At 34.6% G+C, this 20,676-nt stretch overlaps 1 protein-coding gene across 1 annotated transcript; it reads right to left on the bottom strand.

The window, feature by feature from the left end:
- Positions 1 to 3,947: 3,947 nt before the first annotated feature.
- On the bottom strand, positions 3,948 to 19,534 carry LOC111503563 (glutamate-gated chloride channel). The gene is made up of 4 exons (XM_074181280.1): positions 17,254 to 19,534; positions 11,307 to 11,586; positions 8,088 to 8,219; positions 3,948 to 4,804 (listed from the first exon to the last, which is right to left on the bottom strand). Exons 1-4 carry the CDS (start codon positions 17,422 to 17,424, stop codon positions 4,350 to 4,352), a joined length of 1,038 nt encoding a protein of 345 aa, XP_074037381.1. The 5' UTR covers positions 17,425 to 19,534; the 3' UTR covers positions 3,948 to 4,349.
- Between the last annotated feature and the right edge of the window lie 1,142 nt (positions 19,535 to 20,676).

Genomic DNA, 20,676 nt, shown 5'->3' with positions numbered 1-20,676 from the left:
TTCTTTTGGGGACACGTAAAATCACTAGTTCATGCTCCCATTGAAAACGACGAAATGTTGAGGGATCGCATCATAGCTTGCTGCGAAACGATAAGAAACACTCCGGGAATTTTTCAACGGGTGCGGAATTCTTTGATGAGGAGAGCAGAATTTTGTATTACTGTTGGGGTCGTCACTTTGAACAGTTGTTGTAATAGTTGTTTCGTTCAATTTTTATATGTTTATTTTCCTAATGAATAACATAGTACTTCCCCGAAATGTAGCACTTTCTAATTGAATAATCGAACGTGACAAATTTTTTTAATTTGGATTGAATAAGTAGTTCGGTAATGCTTAGTTTAGAAGAAGTCAGTACGGGTATACTGCGTATAAAGTTTGATGAAGAAAACTAAAATTGCAAAAAACTTATGACAAAAACTCACCATGTTTTGAAAAATTTCAACAATCTGTATTTCGAAACAAATCATTCTTCGTTAAACATTTTATAGAAAAAAGTTGTTCATTTTGACGAGATCCACCACATATTTAGATTTTGTAATGTTCACAGCAATTTCACTTAGCGCCTTAGGAGCTGAGTAATATGCATCGATATAGAAAATTGTAAATATCTCGAAAACGATCACCTCCAGCGTTATTGAAGAGGTGTACCTTTTTTACTTGGAAAAGGTGTGGAAATTAGGTTTTTCCATGAAAAGTACCAAAAGTTTACTGTCAAAAAAGTTAGGTCAATTTGAAATAAATAATGACAGCGTACGCAGTGCCCTCTAGATGCTACATGAGAATTAATACGAAATTATGATTTTCCACGTCAAAAAACCCCGGGTACCGAATTTCGTGCAAATAACTTTTTTTTGCAAGAGTTATTTTAAAAAGCGAACAAAAAAAATTCAATTTCAACACCCCGTATCTCCGAAACGAAGCATTTTCGGACACAAGTTCATATAGACTTAAAATTGTCTCAGGAATACGTCACTTGAATATTTCAACGTACTTATGTTACACCCTGTTTATGAATTTTCCTCAAAATTTTATTTACTTTCGGAAAAAGAAGACTTTATCATAATTATTTAACCCAATAAACTATTGAAACAAACTTGGAATTTTTTTGTTATTTTGTTGATGAATACCAATTACGATTTTGAAAGGAGAAGTTATTACCTAATTAATTATAAGAACGTAGGCTTTCACTACCGGCGTCACGATTAAAAGGGACAACATCCGGGCTGGTAGGCTGTGGTCGAATGGAACATTAATTACCAAACGTTTCGTCTGCTACTGCGGCAAACATCATCAGTGTTACTGCGACTGCGAGGTCGAAGGTTATATCTCGACGTCCAATTATTTAAACAGTTATAACATGAAAAAACAATTACAAACAATAAGAAAATACTAGGAAATTTTCTCTTTTGAAAATATTTTTTCATGACGATGAAATGACATAAGGATAATGAAGTGATTTTTACGCAGAGCAGATAAAGGTTATTGCATTACATAAAAATTACTACGTAGACAAAACTCTACATTTCCTTAATTCAGGAAGCTGCAAGATTATGAGGAATTACCCTATTACAACTATTTATCAGAAAAAGGTGAGGGAAACCCTTAAGACAATAGAATTGGTTATGAATAGAAGGGATAAATGTAGAGCATCGATCATGAATCCACAACCCAATCTGTATTCTCTTATTGAATTACACAAAACCAATTTCCTGATTAGACCTGTGGTGTCATTTGTAAGGTAACCTACCGTGAAAATCTCAGAAATCCTTTTAAAATTGATTCAAACCTATACCAATTTCAATATGAAATAAATCTGAATTTGGAATATTTCTGCCGAAGTGGTGATATTAGCCACAATATAACATCTTTTTATGATGATTCTACAAGCGAAATGTCGTCAGTCTGATAGGCCAAAAGCGGTAATTTCCATGAAATTTTATAAATGACAACAACGTTTATCGAGGAATTCAGAGCAAAGAATGGAACATATTTATTTGACTACATTATAATACACGTTTGTAGCATATCACATTAAGAAAAAAAAAAGACAATACTGTAGAAATCTAAAGCAAGGGCGTTGGATCTTGCACTGATGAGTGGCTAATAAGCCCGAAACCGGTCTGCAAGTGTGCCCGTTCCATAATTGAAGGTCGACTCTTTCAGTTGTATTGCCAATTGCATATGCAGGACATTTTCTGTGAAGATTCCTGCACTGACGCCTGTCTGATATAATCCAACGCCCTTCGTGGTATTAGCCAGGGGAGTAGTTGTTTTCTGATAGGCGTCAGTCCATTAAACCTACTGTGTAGGTATATAGAGACTGGCTTGAACGTTTGAAGTTCCATTTGCTTTAGATTTTTTTATTGCCAGTCTTCAAGCATAGCCCATTGACTAATAAGACAATACTGTAGAATAATAATTGTTAAAATATAACCTATAGTGTAATATAATGTAATATTCGAAAATAATGTAATTTTTTAAAATAATGTTGAAACAAGAAACTAGTTAAAAAACCATAGAAAGTAACATAAAATTGGAAAATTGGGCGAGACGAATTTTATTCCCTACAAAGTCTGAAATGTTCAATGTATTCCTCTGTGGAATAAAAATACTGCGTCGAAAGTAAGTTTTTATCCTTATTTTGAATAAATATATATTTAATGATTTCAATTTTGATGGTAATATATTGTAGAGATGATAATTTAGTGAATTTTTCTTTGATTTGGTTTGGCGGAATCTCAGGTTATCTGCTTGTCTGGTAGCATAGCTATGTATGTCCAATTGCTTGGTGAGCATCGAGGAGTTTTTGTGAATCTCTGTTAGAATTTGGAAAATGTACAAACACGGTAAGGGCATTATTATGTGTTTAATAAAGAGAGGCAGTGTTCCAGATAGCTGACACAGGACAATATACTGTCAGCTTTTTTCTGTAAACGAAAAATTAAGAGAGAATCCAATGAACCACCCCAAAGAATAGTATCGTAACTTATGTGTGAATGAAATAAAGAAAAATATGTTGTTTCGAGTGAATTTAAATTGGTTATAGTTTGAAGTTATCGTAGGACGAATAGAGCACTGGATAGTTTTCTTCTCAATTTGGTAATATGAGGTTTCCACGGTAGATCACTATCCAGAGTTACTTCTAGTGAATTTACAGAATGAGTTTCTATGGCATTCATAGACGAAAGATAAAGCTACTGTGATTCATCGTTATTAAGTTTGAGTTTTTTGGCTGCAAAACAGTTTTCGGATTCATTATCTAAGTCTTCTTGAATTCTGTGCAGATCTGATCTGTTTGCCAGAATATATCAACGTCGTATCTTCTGCAAACGGATAAGTTTCACCGGAACCATATAGTTACTTGAGTCGTTAATGTTTATTATAAACAATAACGGTCCTAATATTGACCCTTGAGGAACGCCATGTTCATTGTGTTTGAAATCAGATAAGGAATTTCCAATACTTACCGCTTGAAGGCGGTTTTTCGGATAGGATTGTATCAGATTGAGTGGTAATAAATCACAATGCGCGTTCGATCATGCGCATTGTGATTTATTACCAAAAAGAGGAGATAGTGACACTATTGGGTCTTTAGCATTCTACTATTCTACTGTGGTTTTAGTATGCATGCAGTTATTTTTATTATCTGTCATAATTTCTGAAGAGAGGTTACGAGTACAAGTAGTCCTACTAAAGTAAATCAATTTACAACATGTGTTTCAGGGAAAATTGTGTATGATTTCGATTTATTAATAATGTATATGTCAAGATAGAAGGGATGACAAGGTTTTGTAGTAATGTTAATCTTTGCAATGCAATTGGGAGGTCAAATCAGGAATATATTGAAGGAGTAACCAACATCCAGGGATAGCGGGTGATGTCAGTTTACAAGAATATATATGTGGATTATATGAATAACGACTAAATGGAGATATATGTTTAATAAATATTTATTTGAAAGCTCGGGAGAAAAATAATTTTCATTCAAAATATTCCTTAACAATTTGATTTTTAATAAAACTCGATATATTAAATTCGAATTCATTTAATATTTTAGTCAATAGGTCATCTGATACAAAATAGCATACAATTATAGATGAAATGAAACCCAACGATGTACCAAAAATCGTTTTATATTGGTTGTTATACTCAAATATATTTGAATTTGACAAAATGTTATTAAAAGGTATGAGAAAAATAATGTCGTTTCATTCTCAATATTCAGTTTCTGAAGTTTTCTGGAAAAAAATGTCATATTTCATTGAGGCGAAACATTGTATTTTCAGGAACTATTAAATATCAAATCAAATCTTCTATTATTGATTTTACCTGTGAATTGACCAATATTGTTATGGTATATAAACAAAAATGAAAAGTGAAATGAAAAATGAAAAAAAAATGGGAAAAGTTATCTTCATTCCCAATTCGATTAGATTAATCATTCTAGAATACTTATTGAAAGTAGTGCTTTTTCCCAGGTGGTAAAATTTTTGTTCTAAATTTAAAATACTGTCCGTAAGGAAAGTTTCCAGTAAGGATATTAAAGAAAAAAATGTACACACACCAGTGAATATATCTAAAGCTTTCAAATACGAAACTGGGTTTAATAGACAAACGGAAGAATAATAGAAATATAAGTTGCCACTGAAAGTCAGTATGTTCAAGTTCCATCTCTTATCGAGGTCCATCCAGAAGGATATGTAGTTGAGGAGCACTATGAGGAAACAAGGAGTACCAGTACAAAATAAGTAGTGAGTGAAATTTCTTCTTAGCACGAACTGAACTGTTGCAACACTGAAATTACCTGAAAAAAAACTGTGATACATTTTGCACAACGGTTGATTGAAGTTCCTTAAATCGCACTAATTGATAACATTCATATTATTATCGATAATGAGAATGGGTGTTCAAAGAGCATCTAGGTGATATTCGCGAAGAATGAGAAATGAGAATATTGAACTGTCTATTTAGTTTTCTATTAACTTCATGACTGTGTCATGAGAAACTTATTTATTCGAGATATTTCATTGATTCGTATGCAACCTCTCGATTTTACCAAAAAAATAATAACAACAACTCAAAATTCAAAGATTCAGTATTAGTAAAAAAATCAAAGAGATGTTTTGTGTAGGAACCATTACAGGTATCCTCTATCGAAATGATGTCGAGTCAAAACAAAATTTCAAACAAAATACTCAACTCAACGCGATGCCGACTTTGTTTCTGTTTCACATATAAGAAAGGTATGTGGTTAGCTTCCTTAGAGGTTTATATATCCTGAGTTAATATTTCGGAGATGTTTACTCAGGATGCATAAATATCTAAGGAAGCTAGTCACTCGCGCCAGCGAAACGTCAGGAAGAAATTCCAACAATTCACGGCTTTCAAACACGGAAAATAATGACTGACTGTCTGTTATCATTGTCCCAGGAAGCAGCGTACAGATCCGTACTAGACCTCGATGAAACCTGCTTTCAATTATAGATTGGCGGGTACTTCTGACTACAGGAGTTCCAATCACTCTACAAGATTGTTTTCCACTGTTTCGAACCAACCAAACAAGCCAAAGTTTCCCACTAAGAAACAATCAATTCTATTCAATGTCCTAGATAACTTGAAATTAGAAGACTTTAGGTGGTGAAGTGAATCCAAAGGACATCATTTGTTCCTCAAGAATCTCAAACAACGGAATATGTATATATATATATATATATATATATATATATATATATATATTTCATGAACAACGCTAGTGCTGTTAACCAAAATATCCATGTTTCCCCTTTTATTCCTAAAAGTTTTTTGGAGCAGGAATCACGCAAGTTAGACGTGAAGCTAGTGTCAACAATTTACTTTTTGAGAATTGATGTTTCTCATCCTGAATACAAACAAATACCTACTTAGCTTCCGAAGACAAAATTTACGATACTCCTTTAGTTCATTCCACAATCCCCCCATCAATAACTATAACCTTCGATGATACACCCTATCGCATATACCTCTCTCTGGATCATCAACTATGCTTCAGTTGCAAACAAGAAGGACATTTAGCAGCAAACTGCCCAAATAAAACCGAAGATCCTCAAAACACAACTGACACTATGACAGACCACCCAGCCGTGGCTGTACAGGCACAGTTAACACAGATATCAATCAATCTGAAAATCTATCACCGAATAATCCAACTAAGAGAACTAGATCTGAGATAACAACTCCAGCGCGCCTTGAAGTCAATGAAGAAACAACATTTACAAACCTACTACAGATCAGCGGAGGAAAAACGTCAAGACTGGTGACACGAACCCACCAGTGAAAGACCTTTTACACCCAGTCAAACCAATGTTTGAGGACAACACTATAAAACACGTCTCAACATACGACGAGGTCAATGAATTCTTTGAAAACATAACGTCTACGGCTCACCTGACCCTTCAGAGACTTCTTTCTCTACTACACAAAATTTATCCATTCCTGACGGAGAGGAGGATAAAATCAAGGTGTACCAAAATCAAGAAACAATTAGAACCGGAATCGATTAGCGACATAAAGGATAGTGATACGTCCCAGGAAACCTATTAGTCCTGTCGTTCCATTTTTTTTCTATCTTTCTCAATCTTTCTCTTTGTAACAAGATGGCAACTATAGATGGTATGGGATTTGTTTGCCCAGAACACCAGTTGATTGTGACCATTTAACTCATTGTTAACATGTGACTATTGTTATGTTGTTTTTCTTTTATTGTAGAATTTTAAATAATTAGCTGATGATGAACCTATATAGGTTCGAAACTTGTACTGATGGAAGGTTTTACCGTTCTAACACCTGATGGTAATATTAAATTGTGGAGACGACTTTGAGTTTTTATTCTTCGCAAATATGAAAGAGAATGGAGTATCACATCTAGACATAGATCATCTGATTGAGCAATTCTCAGAGATGATAATTGAAACAGCAGAAATAAGTATTAGGAAAACTAGTACTGTAGGTATATAAATATCCACCCATTCCCTGGTGGAACCTAGAATACCAAAAAATTGCTGACAAATGTAAAAAAGCATTCAACATTTTCAAGAGACACAAAACAGATGAAAATCGAATAGAATTGAAATGTTTGACAGCAATAGCCAGGAATACGATGAAAAAAGTAAACGCGATTCGTGGAGAGCATTTGTGAATGAAATAAACAGCTCAACTCTATCAAGTACCATCTGGAAAAATGAAAATAAAATCTGGCATTCAATCTCACAATTATACTAACTACATAGCGAAGGACAAAAATGTTTTACGTCTCCAGAAGATATAGTAGAAACCCTAGCGGCCTCCCTTCAACAACACTTGAGCAAGAATAAGTACCCTGACGTTATAAAACAGTTGAGGTTGAGAGAGAAATCGTATAGGTACAATTTCCTCAGCCATAACATCAGATACGTTGGGCAATAAAATAACTTCAAGAGAACTTGAATATCTCAAATGCATGAAACATTCTTTCCCTGGCCGTGATGATATTCCAACGGTTTTTCTAAAAATGTTGCCAGAAAATACTAAGGAGTTGCTGCTTGAAATATACAATATTATCTGGAACAATCAAGTATTTCCTCAAAAATAGAGAACTTGGTGGACCTTGAATCGGAAATACACGAGTCTTTTATCAACGACCAAGAATGTGTTGCGATATTTTTCGTTGTTTGATATACACGGACGCATCCAAAAACCGAAAAGGGTGTAGGAGCAGCTTTCATTAGTTCTGATTACAGGGCCCCCTTCAAATTACCCAAAGAGAGTATTGTTTTCACAGGGGAATTATGTGCTATTTTGAAAGCATTAAATTACGTCGAAGAAAGGAATTTAAAAAAATGCCTTATTCTGACAGACTCTGACTCGCTCTTTCACATTTTCATTGCTGTAAAACCCTATTTTTGTGGCATATCCCTCAAATTTTTCCTCATTACAGTGGTTTGAACGAAATAATTATTATTTTAATAAAATTATCTTTGCAGTCTCAATATTTACTATCAATCATCAAAATCGCCTAAAGAACTAATTCAACTAACTAAATGAAATAATATTTTGAAAAATATATTACTTACCCGAGGTTTTCATGTCCATTATGATATTCTTTGATACATTGATTAATCTGAATTCATGCGTTCTAAGTTCATTCAGTATAAGTATTGGCTGATCATCCCATATTATTGACACCTCATCATGTGGAAAACGATCTGAAAAAGCGTTCCTTCTGAATTTTTGCTATAACTCAGTCACAAGTGTTTGTGAAGGTTTGGAGATATAGAATTTATTCCTGTTGAGTGAATGACTTGCTAGCTTATTTTTGACTATCACTATTATGTTAAATGGCTAGTGAGGAGATAAAAAAAATGGAGCAATAAAAATAATATAAATTATCATGACTGACTGTATACTTGTGGAATATTCGAAAATATCCTAGAAACAACAAAAAGAAATAATGAAAATTGGGGAAGAAAAAAACGTTTTTAGTTGAAACAACAGAAATGCAGAGGGCGTATGACCAACAGGAACAGAAGTTGTTATTTCAACAATTGATTCCTGTTAGATAAGATTCACAGGAGAAAATATCCGAGACGGTCAAAGAAGATGAAATATGTTCAAGAGGTGAAATCTATCTCAACAAACAAATAATCCACGACATATACTGTAATGAATCTGAAGCCGGCCCTGACCGATGTCCCAGTCAGCAAACGCATGTCTCATCGCGAAACAGCGATTATTTTCATGAATCAAATTAAGAAATAAATGAATTGAAATGCCCGAGCAGAGCTCAGTTTGTAGCCAGTGTATTTCGAAAGGAGTTCACCATTCGGAGAAAAGACAACCCATGTTGAGTCTTATCTCTTTCATCTTTGCTAAGTAGTATTGAACCCCTCTCAGTTCAAGTATTGATAATATCTGAAAAAAGTACTTGCATACAAATTTATAAAATATCATTGTAATACTGTCAAAAGCTGAAAACTAAGAATATCTTCTTTGATGGATGAACGATGGAGAATAAAATTGAGAATCAAGATAATATCATGCAGTTGGATCAAAGCTGACTCAACTGTTGAAACGCTCAGAGATATTCATTTCATCCAAGCTAACAAAATGTTTCAAGAGAGTCAAATATTAGTTAGAACAATCTTCTAATGAATTACCATTCAGTCAGTTATTTCATTCATTCATGAATAGTTACTTGAACTAATAAGAGACCATGAACATATTTTTCGAAAACAAAGATCAAATGTTAACATTCTTTCATATACAATCCATCTTTTCTATTCATGCAGTTGGGAAACATGGAAATTCTCGGGAATTCCACTCGATATTTCCAAGGTCTTATTATTATCAATGCTGGTGTTTTCAATGAATTCATATAGTGTTTTCTGACGAGAGCACAATTGTGTGCTCTTTTTGATGACAAAATAAGACTACATAAGCCTAATATTTATGACTGTAAAAAGGTAACACTTCTGTTCACTGATCGTAGTCTGAAGATAAAAACAACTGGAATTTGAGGAGTAACTTATTCTAAGTTTCGAAGGTACAAAAGAAATGAAACCTTGTATATCTACATTTGTGCTGTTTCATATTTATAAATCGTTTGAGCTTCAAATTGAGAAATGCACTCATTTTTCTTGAATATCGATTCTTTCTTACTAATAAAAGTTTTGTGGTATATTTTTTGACTGATTTCACTCCTCCTACAAGTCATCGCCTATAGTAATCATTGAACTCCATAGTACCCAAAATAAAGGTAGTTCAAGAGAGTTCCGGTTATTCTTAAACCTCTTGAGGTTGAAGTGGAACGACCTCTCTGGAATAGAGGGTTGAAGTCTGTTTAAATCTGGGTCGAAATACAAATAACGTATGAACATTGTCAAACAAAAATTGTTTTAAAATACAGTTTGCTATTCAAAATTTCAAAGTTGAAGGTGCACCAAGTCAAATGACACCCTTTATGAAGATACTTTGAACAAATTCCGAAAGTTAATTGAGAATTCTCGTGACAAAGAACGAATTGATTTAATTATTAGTTGGTCAAACTCTCTTGCCAATGGACGTCATTGTCGACTCCAAAATGTTACATCTCAATGACGACCCAAGAGATATTTCAGCTGGTGGTGACAGTAACCCAAGATAAATTCAATGTCAAAACATATTGGAATAAAAAAGGCAACTAGAAAGTAGTAATCACAAGCAACTCTCAATGCAGGAATTTGGGATTAGATTATTTTGGAATATTGTTCCCATATATGAAGCTCCGTCAATAGTACATATAAGCATACCGGCACTGATTCTGAAGGGAAACTAGTAAGACATCACAAACAACCTCGATAGTCGAGAAAAATGAAGGAAAGTTGGGGATTTGTATGTCTATTGGTAAATGATTGACACAACTTTTGAAAACTCTCCTCATTCATCAACAAAATGATGTTTTTGAAAAAAAAAACAAGAAGGCGTCTTGGGAATTTCAACTAGTGCTTGAATAAAACGAAAAAATGAAAAAGTTTACTGAAAAAGTTTACTGAAAAAGTCTGTCAAATCAAGATGTTATCCAAATTCATTTATTTCAAGCCCTAGTCTGAACGATCGATCTTCACTTGCTATCGTCCAACCCGTGTTAGGAATCACACGTTAAAAGGTAAGACCTCGTTGATCCGTAGCTCGCACAAGTTTCGACTTTTGAGGGTTGTCGTTCGTAGAGGTGCGACAGCTGGTTAACGGAAAAACAGATTTTTTTTTAAACAGATAGACTCGACATTTGAAGTACAAATTATGAGTATACCTAATAGGGGTTATTGAATAAATGTTCATCTTCGAAGACAAAGGAAAATTGTCCTCAATCAGCTAATTATTTGGCAGATTGTCACAAGCAGTTAAGACTCTGAATTTAGATAGATGTGTAATATGGTCGTGTCTGACCTTTACATTTATCCCTAAAGTTATTTGCTTATGATCAAGCTAAATCTTCATAAGGCAATCAGTTCCATATTAGTTCTATTTCAGTCAAACTCTTGTAGATATACTATGGAATTTGATAAAGTAAACAATTATATTAGCCCCAATACTCGTACTTGTTTCGCTCTAGCTCCTGGGATAGGTATTGCGAATATTAACATGAAGCATGGAGAAATGATCAAACAAAAAACGTAAGCATATTCAAACACTTTATAAAAGTTAGAGGGCTGCCAAGAATGCATATATGAGAATATTTTGATTTTTGGAATTCTCCAAAGATATTTCTAATTTCAGACTGTGTTCTTTATTTCTTCCAGACTATAATTACTCACATGATCCCAATTTCAATGTGCAATATTGAGTGTCGAATGGAAATAATTGAAGGTCCCTGGTACATTTAATTTTAATCTTAATTTTCTTGGACAAAAGAACATTGCCTTCTTCTCCAAATCCTCGCCAAAATACTGTCTCCTCAAATATCTTCTCCCCATTGAAAGTGGTTATTTTGGGTTCCCAAACCTGACCAGCAACAGCCCATTTTCTGGTGAGTTCATTAGCTCCCAGTCTAGGATCGACCCATCTTTGGTTTAGAAGTCCGCCTACTTCAATATCCTAAAATAAAAATCAGTTAGGCAGTTAGAGTGTAAAGAACCGATTACAAATGAAAACATTCATTTCATACATTTCTGTACGAATAGGCATTGAGAGAAGAGTTGTCGAAGTGTACCCTTTGATAGATTATACTCAATTCTAGGAACATGATGCAGTTCCCACTCTATCGATCCAGACAGACGCTTTTTTTTGTGTGAAATATACTCAGAGTAAGTTGCGTTTTCAACAAAACAGTATTCTAACGTAGTCGCAAATATGTCATGTTTATCATCAATCTGACTGCACGGAAGACATGCATAATGCCACCAGTGGTAATAGAGCATGCTACTTTTTTTCAAGAACAAAACTCTAGCACTACTGAAAAATTCTCAATTTGAATCGCTGGAGATTAAATCTATTTGGAGAAATGTTCTCAGGAAATTTCTTTCAAACGAACTCAGTTCTCCAAATTAAACAGTGAAGTTTGAGGTGTACTGAGTTGAAAACGATGAGCAGCCACAGTCCGTCGCGTATTTTTTAATATGTACCGCTCTTGGTGGATTCATATGTGCCAAGTCACTTGAACACTTTCCGTGAAAATATATATAGGAGAGAGACAAATCTCCAACCTTTCTTCGATGTTCCAGACTATCAAGGTTGCAAGTGATGTTCACGTCTCTAATCAGGCGGATGACTCTTTTCTGGATGGAATCCAGCAGCTTCAGGATATGCTTAGGGGAGGAGCTCCATACATGAGAACAATACTCCAAAGAAAGTCTGATCTGAGCTTTATAAGGCATCAAAAGTTGCTGAGGTGTGTACAGTTGTCTCGTTTGGAACAGTGTTTCAAGCTTTTGAGAAACAGCCTTTGCAATTCCAGCGACATGATTCTACCAAGACATATTGGAGTCCATTTTAACCCCCATCAAACTTATCGAAGCAGAAAGTGGAATTGACTGATGTAACATTATTATATCCGATTCGGGGACATTTATCTTTTTGGAGAAAACCGATGCCTGGGTTTTTGTGGCATTGAATTGAAACTGTTTACTTTCACCCCAATTCGAAATTACTACTAGATCCTCATTAAGATATGCTGCAGGCCAGCAGGGAACGTTATTTCAGGAAGCTAGAAAGCCATACACAAAAATGATCCAACAGGCCATATCATCGAAGTTTGGCCAGCAAACCCTCATGCAACACATGGTCAAAGGCCTTAGAAATGTCAAGCGCAACATCTCTTGATTCTCCATGTTTCTCGATTGCGTTATTCCAAATATAGGTGATATACAATAGAAGGTCGCCTGTTGATCTTTATTTCCGAAAGCCATATTGATGATCGCTCAGGATGTTGAAGCCTTCCAAATATTTGAACATATGGTGGTTTACGGATTTCTCCATGATTTTTGATATCACTGAAAGCAAAGCGACTGGTCTATAGTTATTTGGAAGATTTTTCTTGCTCTTTTTGGGAATAGGTTGAACGCGAGTAATCTTCCAACAAGAAGGAAAAGCCCCTTTTTTATAAGACAGGTTAAATAGTTTGCAAAATGCTGGTGCAAGTTCATTCGCTCACTTTTTGAGTACGATGACGGGTACTTCATCAGGACCAGACGTCTTGTTGATATTGAGCGTTTTCAAAACTCGTCTGACTAAACGTTGTCGGAAAGTATTTCCGGCTTTGTGGATTCTGGTGTGGAAATAGTGGGTGGTGCCTTTTGGAGAAAATCGACTGTAGAGTGGGACGCAAATTGTCCAGCTAGTAGATTTGATTTTTCCTATGGATGTTGTTCCTATTGAACCATTCACTTGTGTTTATGGTGAAATTGGATTTTGTAAAGTTTTGATTAACAGCGTTAGCTACCGACCAGAAGAATCTACTACTGTTGTGATTGACAAGCAGTTTATCCCTAATTTTATGGTTGCGAAGTTCTTTTGTTTTCATTTATCCTGAGTTCGCAGTTGTTGCGAGCACTAACAAATCTAGTTCGGTTTTCAGCACTGGGATTTTTGCTCCACTGCCGGAAGGCGAGATTTTTGAAGGTGACAGCTTGCTCGCAATTTTTGTTGGACCAAGGTTTTCTGCTAGATATTTGTTTCATTGAAAAAGGAATGTATGCAACCATGGATGATAGAAAAACTTTACTTCAGAAACACAAATAGATGGATCTTTAGAGCTGAAACGAACATCTAGCCAGGGAAAATTTTGGAAATGGTCTTGAAGATCCTCCCACTCAACGGCTCAGATGGTTTCCCAACATTTATCGGTAATTTACACAACACTGAAATAAGTTTGAGATCAGAAGATCTCAATGGAGACATAATGGTGACTGTGGAAATTTCTGGATTGGCTGTTACGCTCCTGAAGCAGCTATTACTGGATCTAGTGGATGTATAATTACAGAAAATTCGAGGAGACTGACATTTACAAATTGATATCACTATGAACAATGTCCTTATGATGCACTGTTTGGAACCTTTGGTGTAGTAATGAATATTACTGGAGTTTTTCCCAACACCAAATCGTTATTTTTAACAGACATTTCCTCTTTGAAGATGATCACTTGGTGATCGAAACACGTGTCGAGGTGTTAAAAATAACGATTTGGTGTAGGGAAAAAAAATTCAGTAATATTCATGAGCAATGTCGTTCATGCTCTTTACGAACCTGAGTTTTCGCAAACTGCCTGTCTGGTTATGAGATATGAATAGTTTGTACATGAGATGAGAAGTCGACCAATAGATCAAACTAAGTCTTTGAATTAGGAGGTGCTGCCAACTCATTTGCTAGATTACAGATGTCAGTAGTTTCAAAAGAAACAATTCTGAAGTGAGCAAAAGAACATCAAATTCTGTAAGAAGCTTTCCAGTTCACATCAAGATCCTTCACGTGTTATATATTATCCGCCATCCACTGTCAGGTGAAACCCTCCAGGAAAGATATTTATGACCACTGGAAACAACTGGGGGTTCGAGAAACTTTTGCTGCTTCAGTCTCGAATGGACTGAACACATGGTGGAAAAAATACCTAGCAACCACCTGTACATTTTACATGTGATATATCTACCCGCTTGAAGAGTTTAAAAAAATTGCTGACTCTTTCTCTCCTTCTCTCTCTCTCTCTCTCTCTCTTTAACTCATCGACAGATGAGAACGCAGGTACAGTATAAACATAACTTCTCTAGTTGATCCCAAATTAGGTCACAAGATATTCAGGAAGAATTGAGGATTGGACTGTAAAATTATAAGGGACGCCAAGTTCAAGGAAACAAAATTTCTGAATTGATAACCAAATGCCTTTTCAAAATTGTAATGTGAGCGGTAAAAGTAAAATTTGATGTTGAATAACATCTATAGTAGTTCAAATATCACTTACCACAGGAGTAAAGTAGGATGAAAGCACTTTTTAACATGTAGTAATACAATTCGGTAGATAAACAAAGCAGAAGTAGTTTGATGACAGGGAGGAAAACGATGTTGTTTGCTTTACCACTAACGGTCAACTTCTCTCCTAGACACGTACACACTCGAGTCTGAAGTGCTAAGGGAGTACAGGCGGGAAAAAACTCTGGCAGCAGTAGAATGTAAACGAAATAAGTGAAATAATAATGAATATCAACCCGATAATTGTAGATGCAACAAACAAAAAAATGTAACCTAAGTAAGGATGTGATTTGAAGTAAACAAATAAAAAAAAATTAAATAAACGAACGAGGACGAACCACTCTTCAACAATATATCTGAAAATATATGTTATATATCAGATATCTTGAAAATACCACTTTTCAAATTATTTTTTCATCAAGTCTATTCCCTTCAGGAAAAAGTATGCGAAACTTAATTTCCAATATGAAAATAACAATATTGTAGAGTGTACCATAAAGTTTATTCCTTGGTACTCTTATATGTCATCTATACATCAATTCTAATGAAGTGTTTTCAATTTTCTCAAGGCAATTGTATGCTGACGGTACAGATCTTTATAGGTATTTTTTGTCGAACATGGTCAATAATTATAAAGAGATACTCGTTAAAAAAGCCCCTCACCATTGTTTGATTATGAACTGTGGTCCATCTGGTGTTCTTGTTTTAAGTTTCAATAACTTCAAAAGTAGTATATGTATTTCGGTTTGTATTATAATTGATTATGATTTGAGATGGTGTGGTTTTGGATGCTGGATTTAAAAAATATTTCAGTCAACTTATCATCATTATCTTCGGTCTGAGTCAGGGCTTGTTCTTATCAAAATCCATCCATGTTGATGTTTTATATTGCCAGTGCTTGACTAGTAGTGTGAAAAAATGAATACAGCAGTTCAGAATTTCTGTTTACGATTCATCTTCGGTATTCCTAGTAGAGAAAGAATTTGACACAAGCTGAGAGACTTTGGCAGATTGAATAAAAATAATGCAATTTTCAAATAATTTTCCATAAATTATCAACAAAATGCTATTCCATCTTAACAGGAAAGATGTTCATAACCTCAAAATTAGTCATAAAGGTAAGCTAATTTTGCCATTTTATTCTTTGAAACTTTTTCGACGGAGTTACCAAATTTATGTTATCTACAGTGATATACCTGACTCAATAAAACGAGATACACTGCAATACACCAAACTCTTCTTTGAACTTTCTTTATTGTGAAGCAATGGTCTAGTTAACAGACTACCTATATAAACACCTATCTAGAAACAATGTCATTATATTCAATATATTTTTGAGTAGTATGTTTTTGGTTTTGTGTTAGTAACATTTTACATCGAAAAAAAAAGAGATGCATTCGAATAACATGAATGATTTTTTCACTTTCGTATGCGATATAAGGGTGAGTGGGAGAGCAATTTAACAGTGATTTTTTTGTCTTTTCACTGTTATTTCCACTTGATGAACAGAATTTGAAACCTTCAACGTGAAATGAGTCTATTGAAAACACTTTCCTCACACCAGAACAAAATGCTGTATCTCGACGCGCCTTTCACTAACCAAGTTAGCATCATCAGGAAATGATTAAGAATTAACCCTAAATTACTTTCTTCAAAATGAATAAAAAATCAATCGCGCTCGAGAATATCGAGGTGACGATTTTTTTGCAAATTAATGATCGTTCCACTCCTTCAAGTGACACTCAAATCGTCAGATTCTTGCCATTATACCCTTATCTGACGCGTTGGAGTATTCCAGAATATCGATTTTTTCAAACTATACTCATCGACTGCCGTACACGGGCGGCCCCACATAGAGGGTGAAGGTACTCAACAGGGTGCAAGGTATCCCCCTCATGTTAGTTTGCCTTGCTTAAGTATATCCCCCTATTAGTCTCCCCTACTGTATAGTAGTATAGTATAATTCTCGTAACAATTGTTTGTACTCTCAGACCGAAGATTATATTGAAAAAAAATAGTTTGTGCCTTACCTACAAGGAGATGTAATGTATGTAGAGGTTCCATCATTTCTATCTCTTTCGAGAAGCTTCATTTTATTGAGTATCTAATCTAAACTATGGATTATATGGCTTTGTTACTGTGATCGTGACCCCATTTATTTCTGCGACAGACACTTTTGACATAATTTCACAAAAGTTCTAAATGATTGAATGAAGTCAGAAAACTATTCATCTATGGTGCCAATGACATTGGTCATTAGTCTCTTCAGTTTGTATGGTAATGAAGTAAAATAACATACTTACTAAATTTTTATCTTCAACGACAGATTCTTCAATAATCAATGACACATTAACAATTGTTGTAAAAACATCATGTACCCAAGGTTGTGTCGTTTCTAGTAATCCTGGTTCAGTTTTTGTCGATAATGCCGTTCCAATCAACATAAAACAGTCGAAATAGCTCTTATTTTTCATTGCTTTAAAAATCCATATATCACATCTGGATATTTCAACCAACTGAACTATGAGATATGTTCATATGAAATTATTTCATCGTATGGTAAAGTAATTACGAACTGTCGAGTTGTATCTTCAATGTGAGTGCGGGGAGGATCAGGGATTTATACTATTTAAAAATGCAAGATCATACAACTCGTAGTAACAAATGAATGAAGGTGGCCCATTGAATACAGTGTGTTAATTTCGAAAGTTTCTGGTGGAAATATCTTTGAAGTGAAGAAATGTATCATTAAATCCAAAACAATCCCCCAATCACCAGAAACGTAAAAGAGGATTTACAAAAATAAAAAAACTTGGTTTGGTTTCGAACACAAACTCGAATTTTACCAAACAGACAAAAACTAGTCTGAGTCGCGTGTTTTGTTGGGAAATATTTTCTATTTTTTCTACTATACGAACAGTATTCATCTTGCCTTCTTTAGACCAGAGAACACCTATATATAGAATAAAACGTCCTGTGGTAATGTTAGAAACTGATACTAGCGCTATAGTTGTCCGTTAACAGAACTTTTGGACAATTCGACGCGTCAACTGCTGGACAAAAGGAGAACTATCGGCAAATTTAAAATACTATGGCCACAGATTGAATAGCAATGGATAATGGTTATTGAGCAACGACCAAGTATTATCCATTGCTCAATAACCATTATCCAATGTTCTCTGGATTGAAAAGTATGAAGGTGAAAATGAATATGAATCAAAGACTCCCATAAGAAGCTAAAATGTATGAGTCCTGTATGCAAGTTCGTACTTGAAGTAAGCTGAACAAAAGTTTATTTTGTGATATTCAAAACTAGGTTTAATAATGAATGATGATGAAGAAATGAAAATTGTTAAAGCATGTAATACAAATTTATTTCTAGGATCAGACGAGCAACGTCAACATTAAAATTACAAATAACACTAGAATCTAAAAACAGTCGATATTCCAAATACATACACAGATAAGATTGTAATGATAACAAGAGAATTACAATGGCAGAACAACAATTCTCAAATAAACCAACTATCAACGGAATATAAACTTGAATTTGGAAAAATTATAGTTTTACTAGACAGAAAAAGTAGCTTCATATGAGTGCCAGTAGCATTAAAAGTAGAATGTAAATGTGGTGAATTGGTTCAACGTTATAGTTGAATATCAGTAACATCGTTCATTTCCTGTTTGAAAGAAAAATATATTTTTTGGTTTTGTGTTGTTATTCAAAATTTTTTGTCAGCAATAACCTTAACAGAATCTGGATTTAGAGAAGTGTTTGAATAAACGATAAATTTGAATTCCATACCTTCCATAATTTTGTTGAAATGCACCTACAGCATCGTATGATGAATTTGCAAACAGTGTCAGCAGAATTATTGTGATCTTACAATAAATTAGATCGAAATTGACATTTTGTTTTAAAAATGTCTGTAACTCACCACATATGTTTTTTAAATGACAATATCAAGGAATTAGGATATAGAAGATAAGAAAAACACTGACTAACTGAAAAATGATAAAACTACCAGTTTTAACTAATTGGGAACTTTTGGAATCTTTTCCTGCTTGTGTGAAGTCATCGTTTTACAATACTTCATTATGACTTTTATGAATTTGCACCTTCGTTTTATTGTTCAGTAACAGATTGTTAACATTTTCCATACACAATTCAAAAAGTTCAGGCTGATCGAGGAAACCGATGACGTTTACTCTGCAAACCATTACAGTTTGTCACACAGCACATCTGGGGGCGAACACTACCTGCCTTCATTTTCACAATCAAACACACGAATAACGAAATCGGAGATGTTAGCTTAGGATGTTTAAACCTCTGGCAGTTAGCCACTCGTATCAACGAAACGTCAGGAAGAAATTCCAAAAAGCCACGGCCTTCAAACTCTGAAAATAATAACACTGATTATTTGTAGTATGTATCTATCAAGATTTTCGAGACAAATGAAGTAAAATTTGACATTTCAGAAAAATGAGTAAGTGAATTGGTTAAAAGTTTCAAATTTGAATTTCAGAAAAAGAAGTAAGTTGGTGAAAAATCTCAAATTTTGAATTTTTATATTAATACTGATCAAACTTTCGCCATTTGTTCCATGCAAGATCAAGTTGTTTGATAATATTTCTATAAATGATGTCACAATGCCACCCGCTTGACTTTATGCCATTGAAAATAGAATTTCATATCCTACTTTAAATGGTTTGAAAAATATACAGGGTATATTCTTGACTTGAATTAATTTCCGGGTAAACTGAAAAAAATTTTCAATTGTTTTTTTGTTGAAAATATGTTCATTCATAATTTCAATTTTCTCATCAGTGGAAAAACTGAATGGTGCTATGTACAATTATTTCGTTGTTATTTGGTATACCAATCTATCTCTAAGCATGCAGTCTATCTATCTGCAGTTTGTGTCTTCAATCCCTCTTTATCTCGACGCCTGTATATTTGATCCAAGAGACGTGTCATCAAATACAGCGTGAATATTCGAGAAAACAGCTGAACATACTTCATCGCGTACTCGTATTGGTCTCAATGCAGCGGTCTGGTAGCCGGTGCTTTGTCCCTAATATGCCTGTCAAGAATATTTTCTAAGGTCAGCATTGCAAATGACATGAGGCTGGTTGGTCTCAAGGACTTTGTCGCGTCGGTCCTGTATGATTTTTCCAGGTTTCGAAATGGAGACGACTCTAATCGGCTCTCAAGAGGTCACACAATTTTTGAAGTAGATGTTGCGGCAGGATGAATACACAAAGCACAAATAATGATTTGATATTTGATTGACGACATTGACGTATGACCGTCGGATAGTAGGGAATCTGTTTTACCCACAGAAACAGATTTTTGATAGCAGCGCCATATCGGATCGTTAACAGAACTAAAACCAATTTCTGCTAAGGCCCATTTTTGGAGTTTTCTCTATAAATACGTGCTTTGGGCTCTAGACGACGTTGTATCAGCTGAAAGGGCAAAGGAGCTGGGCTCCAACCTGAATGAACTGAAGACGTTTGATAGATGACGTCGTTATAACAGCCCGCGGTTTTATTATAATCGGATATTTCAAGCGCATGCGAAAAAACCAAGATACTAGATGAAGTCATGGTCAAAAAGACGAATAGATTATAGAATGGATAAAATCATGGCAGATTTGACAAATGATAGCATAGGAATGAATGGAACTGAGATCATTGTTTCGTAACTTTCTAAGAATTCTCCA

This window comes from Leptinotarsa decemlineata, unplaced genomic scaffold (genome assembly GCF_025532065.1).
Source record: "Leptinotarsa decemlineata unplaced genomic scaffold, Ldec_3_MD MMD2_tig00026307_RagTag_RagTag, whole genome shotgun sequence".
NCBI classification, from domain to species: Eukaryota; Metazoa; Arthropoda; class Insecta; order Coleoptera; family Chrysomelidae; genus Leptinotarsa; species Leptinotarsa decemlineata.
This window is presented reverse-complemented; position numbering and strand designations above follow the sequence as displayed.